This window comes from Azolla caroliniana, unplaced genomic scaffold (genome assembly GCF_043228905.1).
Source record: "Azolla caroliniana isolate FFs.n. ecotype wild unplaced genomic scaffold, voAzoCaro1.0.p SCAF_16, whole genome shotgun sequence".
NCBI classification, from domain to species: Eukaryota; Viridiplantae; Streptophyta; class Polypodiopsida; order Salviniales; family Salviniaceae; genus Azolla; species Azolla caroliniana.
In genome coordinates, this window is record NW_028230451.1 from 8,096,433 (window position 1) to 8,103,456 (window position 7,024).

The window sequence follows — 7,024 nt, forward strand, 5'->3', positions numbered from 1 at the left end:
ACTTTTTCAACTGGTAGTCTTTATACACAGGATACATAACCAACCACTTGATAGAATATCCCACCAAGCCTTTAAGGCTTCTCGAGCATTGTATGAGTCCGGCTATACTAGCTCATGGTATGGCATGATGGTGAGCTGGCTTCTTGCCAACGGTTTAGACATTACTAACCTCCCCCCCCTTAAGTACGACCACACGAATGATAACACTTTACTCTCTCATGAGGACCGTAATAAAGTAATACGCCAAGAAATATGGCAAATTTATACCCGGTATAAATGGATCACCCCACTAGAGCCACTCCCATCTAAAATGTCGTACTATAAGGAACACTTTATGCACTTCTCTGAGTTAGGTTTTATCACGCGCCCAAAATATCTAGATGTATTCTTACCACATGCACTAAGGGTTGCCATTGGTCAACTTAGAATATCATCTCACCAACTTGAGATTGAGAATGGACGTACTAATGGAGTCCCTAGGGAGGAAAGGATATGTAGGTTATGCCACATAGAGATAGAGAATGAGTACCATTTTACATGCAAATGCCCCACCTATGCCGAGATAAGGGCAAAATACCAAGACATACTTGGTTCCTCTCCCACCCTCCCTAAACTATTAGATACACTAGATATAAAGAAATTAGGTAGATACATCTTAGAATTGAAACACCACAGAGAGAACAAATTACAAAACGTTGATAATAATGTTGCTAATGTTTACCAACATATAACAAATGAAGTTTTTCAGGAACAGGGGGAGACAATGAATGTCGACACACCTGCACCACTCGGACTTCTCCTTGATGAAGCAGAAAATCAAAGAAGAACCAAACGCCCTCGGATGCCGGGTTTCAAAGCAACTCGACGAGATGTAGAAGCAATAAAGAAAATAAGGGAACGTGAACTACACCGCCTAGAAGCCATGGCTAGGGCACTCTATGCATCGGGACCATGGGTCACACCCACACCAAAAACTTTTGACCTCCCACTTCTTTTTGAGAGACTTGGGTGGAAATGAGATTAGGCTTGGTGCAAAGTTTTGTACACTACTAGAACTTTCTTAGCTTAAGCTATTTTCTTTTATTTTTAGTTTTGATGATTGGATAAACACTCATTTTTTGTTGTAACCTATTTGTCTCATGGGCCAAATTTGGCCTTAGAAGACGTTAATATATCTTTCTTTCTTTCTTTCTTTCTTTCTCTCTCTCTCTCTCTCTCTCTCTCTCTCTCTCTCTCTCTCTCTCTCTCTCCTCTCACGTGGTTCTCACACACTCTTTCCCTTCTTAATACTAATCCTCATTCTTCTCCTCTACCTTTAGTACTAATTCTCCTTGCCTCTAGTACTATCCCTGACAGTTTGAACCGAATTGGTTTGGAATAATGCCTTTTGCCTCTATTTATAGTGTTGTCAAGATTACTCTTGAAGTTTCTAGAATATTCTAGAGTAATCTAGAATATACATGAATTTCCTAAAGAAATAATAAATGAAACTAATATTTTTCGTATTACAATTCAAGGGTTTAGCCCATGTAACACAAGGTCATAGGTTCAAATTCCTTCAGAGCCATACCATGCCATATCATGACAACAGAAGCCATTAGTACTAATGAAAAATAAGAATAAGATGGTGAATTTGATTCAAACTCTCAAGATCGTGAAACGGAGAATGTGAGAGAACCACAAGATAGACTTAGAGAAAGAGAGAGAGTATATAATAAAAGGAAAATGTATTAAATTGTAACGAAGTACAAAGATGAGACCAAATTAGAGGCTTAAGATTGGCGTTGAACCACATTGGTTTGAAATAGTATAATATGCCTCTATTTATAGGGGCCTTTAGAGTTTTGAGAAAGTTCTATAATATTCATGAATTTTCTAGATTATTCCAAAATTCTAGAATGGTAAGTGAAATAATAATTGAAAAATAATATTTTATGTACTACAATAATTAACTTAATGGTAAGTGTTAGATTCTTGTATTGTAGGGTCAAGAGTTCAAGTCATGACACATTTTGGTTGTGAGAGAAATTCGTGCCAAGATTGGATTTGGGTGAAAATGTGTGGAAAACATGGTTGAATATGATCAAAGGTAAAACATTGTATCAAAGTGTGATACTCAGACTCTCGAACTTGTTTAGGGTAATGTGTGCATAGTCGACCACTCTCATCACATGTAACCGAACGCCCATCTCACATCGCAATGCATGTAAGCTAAGTTGCATAGAAGCAATGGTGTGAATGGCAAACAACGGGATGGACTCTAACATGTATTGATGTGTATGATTCCCTATTCCACAAAGAATATGGTTTTGTAGTTAGGTGCAATATGTGCAGTATAATATGAAGTGTGAGCTTCCACATTTGTCCCATATCATGATGCATTGGCATTGCAAAAAGGTCTCATTTACAAAAGAATCTAGCGATGTATCGTGAAGCACGTGTGTTGCATCCCATCTACCAAACCTTTTTTTTTCATATCTTGCATCCAACTGAAACACAAAATTTTGCTTTTATTCATCTTTTGGATCTTTTTGCTTACTTCCCATGCAATTCAAGAAAGTCGATTTGAGGAACTTTTATGAACCTTAAGCATGTATTCAACAACCTTCTCCATGGCCATGATCTCAATGAAAAGTTAAATATTCATTTAGAGTGTATACACATATACCACATGATGCATGTGAACATACATGCATAAGTCTATGTATGTGTATGTGTTTGTGCAATCGTAAATATGTAGAAATAATGGAATTTGGTTGATATGCATACATATGGTTCTTATATGACTCCAATTGAATTGTACATGTACTCTCTACTCATTAGGTTTTAACATGAATACAGATTGCTTAAACATAGGACTTGTAATTCATGATTCTGAAATTGCCTTACTCCTTTTCTGGACAGAAAGGTATTTATTGTTGAGAATATTTGAAATTTCCCGAAACTAGGTTTTTCCTATAGAGAGCCTTGATTACAATTGATGCCCTCCACCCAAATGAAAGTTTGGTTCATCGGAATCGAAAAACTCGAAGGAGAAGATAAAGAAATGATGAATTGGATTGAATGAATCCATGACATCAACATAAGAGAAGTCCAAATTATCTATTGGCATATGAAACAATAATAAACCAAACAAATTGGACGTTATTAGGGTGATACAAAGAGATTTGAGAATTTTGAGTTTGTGCACCATCGACATTTCCACCAAGACGAAAAAATTTGGTTCGTCGAAAATGGAGGAAGAAAAAAGAAGAATTAACGGGATTGATCGAATGAATGAATGCAACGTGTGCTGAAACAACAATCATTGTTAATGATGGGGAGTAAGAGTGAAGATGGCCTTGACAGGGCGATGGTCCGAGCTCTTTATTGAATCGATGGCATCGTAGTCACACATCGACACTTTAAAGCAACCACCCTTGCCTTCCTTCACTTTGTAAAGGATCCGGTCAGTCCACGACGGCACCCTTTCCTAGGAACCACAAAACAACATAACCATAAAACCAACCACATACCAACACATTGCATTCTCACAAACAATGATCATATATATATACACATATACATATATATACACATATACATATATATACACATATACATATATATACACATATACATATATATATATATATATATATATATATATATATATATAGGAAGAGAACTATTCAATACATAGAGTCAGACATATATATCCATGAAAGTGCTTCCTTTGGTTCCATAAGTTATATTCTTCCTCCAATGGAGGTAATAAAATCCATCTATATATAGTACATATATCCTTGAATGTTATATCATACTCTAATGATAAGCCCATACACACTATTGACATGATCATGTGGAATGTAGGGAGTTGAAAACATGACCATACCATACCAACTGGATCAGTCATTTGGTCAATTGTTCCTTCACACATGAACACACACACATATATATAATTACATAATTGTATATTTATATTTATACACATACCGACCTTTGGGCTTGTGTCATAATTGTCTGTGCCCACATCGTATTTGTATGTCGGTCGAAAAGATAATGGTCCTTCTTGGAAGCCTCGGAAAGCATTACCTTTCTCAATCTCCCTTGACAATTGATCTTTATGCTTGAGACACTAATGAATTGATATCAAACACACACACACACACACACTTCAAATCTTCATTCTCATGAAGAGTGTCTCCAAAAATCGGCATGAAAAGGGAGAATTATCATACCTTGTACCGATTTTGATTGATAAGATAATCTACACGATTACGGTCATCTTGTATCCTATAGTTCAAGTCGCCAAGCCATACGACAAAATCCGAGTAGTCCAAAGCAGTTCTCACACTCCCAGTCACATTAACCTTATAGGTACTTCGACAAACATCTTCCACAGATATATTCAAACACGCCGATAATCTCGCGGAAGGTAACCTCCGAGCAAAGAGCGACTCACTAATATGTTGGAATTCCGAATTACGTTCCTCTACATTGTTTTCATGAGCTGCATCGAGCAATGAACATGACTCATTTCCTTACATAATCTTCCATGTATATTCATTCATTGAGACTCTTGATTTTCCTTCCTTAAAAGATGTAAAGAAGCCCCACAATCCTTTATGCCCTAGGATTCCAAAATAAGCTGTAGACGCATTATTTCCCATGTGGCAAAGAAAGAGCCTCCTTTACCTCATGCTGTGGGAAATATAATGTCTTAAAGAGACTTTCTTGTAAAAAATTAAAACCATGATACAAAATGAGACAATTAGCGCATCAATCTTTCATTGTCATGATTGAGATGAAAGTTACGTGAGAGATGAGATGCTACAAATAGGAATGTGGCATCTTTGAGCTTGAAAGAAACAGCTACAGCTCCCTTTTGGCGTCCCGTCATTCCTCCATAAACACCGGCCCCAACCCTATACACCCGCACATCTACAAATATTCAAGAGTATATTCAGCACATCTATCCTACCCTCACCACTTGTGAAGATAATGTTGATACAAGACAATCGAGCATTCATTCGTTCTTCAAATTATCGACCTCACATATAATAAAGATAGAACGGTACATTCATTCGTTTACCTTGGAAATTGTCGGCTAGTGTGCTCTGAGTGATAACAAAGAGTTGGAGAGAATAAGACATAGAGGCAGTTGCAACTAGGCTGTAAGAAGAACAACAAAAAATAAGAAAGATCAAAAGAGATACAGAAATCATGTCTGCAAATATGTGTATTGATTGATGCTACAAGCATTATACAACATAATCATACATTGCTTGGTCCAACACTAGATAAGTCTGCTAGCCCATTAATCTATATTTGGTGTGTATTCACACAATAATGGATTGATTAACGATATAGATCAATATGGGGTTGGCTGCCACATTTAGCGATTGAGAAAAAGGTACAGAAAATATATTATCAATCCATTCGAGGACATAAATATACCAATAGCACTATATTAATGCATAGATGTCACATCCGAACCAGAATTGATCAATCGAAGAAAGAAATATGATAGTAAAAATTTCAGCTACATCGATTGATCAAAGGATATATCACTACCTGCATCCTTCTCCAAATGCACCCATGAGAAGCTTCTCCGCATCATAATTCGGAACCTCTTGCAACCCAACTACAAACAAATCATAGAGATGGGTATCAAGAGCAGCCACGAATTTGCCAAGGTCTTGAAGAGCTAGTCTCTACAAAAAAATAAACAAATAAATAAATAAAATATTGGGCATACAGAAGAAAATGTTCAGCAATAGACATCATGAGAATTTATGACAATGAAGAGCACAATCACTCCTTACTAGTATCATAAACCATGGCATGACCACATAAAGAAAACATATATATATATATATATATATATATATATAGTTGAAGGAAGAAAGAAAGTGAGAGAGCGAGCGAGCGCAAGGTATACCTTTCCATTGACATTCCAAGTGAGTGCATAAACACGGAGGTGAGATCTTGATGCTTTAACACGCGCAAGACGATCTTGGCCCTTCACTCCATCCACCATTTTTAGATGACGATGGCAATAATCTGAGACCCAGGCAGTGAAATCGAGAGAGAAATCGGAGCCATCCAATTTATCCCGAATATCAACATGATGATGATGATGGTGATGATAATGATGCTTATGATGAATGTCAATGAAAATTGGTGGCGTCCTGACTATGAGGCTATGTCCGTTTACATGCTCGTATAATGTCCGTCCAGAGACAAACCTACTCCCTTCTTCTGCTGCTGCTTCTTCCTCCTCCTCTTCTTCTTCTTCCTCTTCCTCTTCCTCCTCCTCCTCCTCCTCCTCCTCTTCTTCTTCTTCTTCTTCACTATGTTTACTCAAATTCTCAGATAATGTCCTTCCAAACATAAGCCTGTATTCTTCTTCCTCCTCTTCCTCTTCCTCTTCCTCTTCTTCTTGTTTTTCTGGCTCCTTCCGGAGTTGGATCAGGGTTCGCAGGTTTGAGGTTTCTTTGACAATCTGAGCAGCATAGTGCATCACTAACAACTCTTCCTTTGATGGTTGTTGGCTATGGCAGAAAAAAGCTTTGCTCTGCTTGTACATACAGTTACCCATGATCTTCCCTTATTTTTCTTCTTCTTCTTCTTCTTCTTCTTCTCTTCAGGGTTCTTACTAACTACTTGAAGGCGATCTAGATTGCTCTGCATCTTCTTCCCTTTCACTTCTGTTCATCTAAGAAGAAGAAGAAGAGAATACTTCCATTTCCCGGGAAATACAAACATACATATACATACATGGTGATGTATGTAATGTATGTGTATGTATGTATGTATGTATGTATGTATGTATGTATGTATGTATGTATGTATGTATGTATGTATGTATGTATGTATGTATGTATGTATGTATGTATGTATGTATGTATGTAGTGCATGTATGTATGTAATGTATGTATGTAGTGCATGTATGTATGTTGTGTATGTATGGATGTATGGATGTATGTATGTATGTATGTATGTATGTAGGTATGTATGTATGATATGTGTAACTTCCCCA

At 36.9% G+C, this 7,024-nt stretch overlaps 1 protein-coding gene across 1 annotated transcript; it reads right to left on the bottom strand.

The window, feature by feature from the left end:
- Positions 1-2,911: 2,911 nt before the first annotated feature.
- Positions 2,912-6,729, bottom strand: LOC147853912 (type IV inositol polyphosphate 5-phosphatase 11-like). The gene is made up of 7 exons (XM_087332716.1): positions 5,924-6,729; positions 5,557-5,696; positions 5,075-5,154; positions 4,798-4,923; positions 4,221-4,492; positions 3,980-4,117; positions 2,912-3,472 (listed from the first exon to the last, which is right to left on the bottom strand). Exons 1-7 carry the CDS (start codon positions 6,581-6,583, stop codon positions 3,311-3,313), a joined length of 1,578 nt encoding a protein of 525 aa, XP_087188842.1. The 5' UTR covers positions 6,584-6,729; the 3' UTR covers positions 2,912-3,310.
- Between the last annotated feature and the right edge of the window lie 295 nt (positions 6,730-7,024).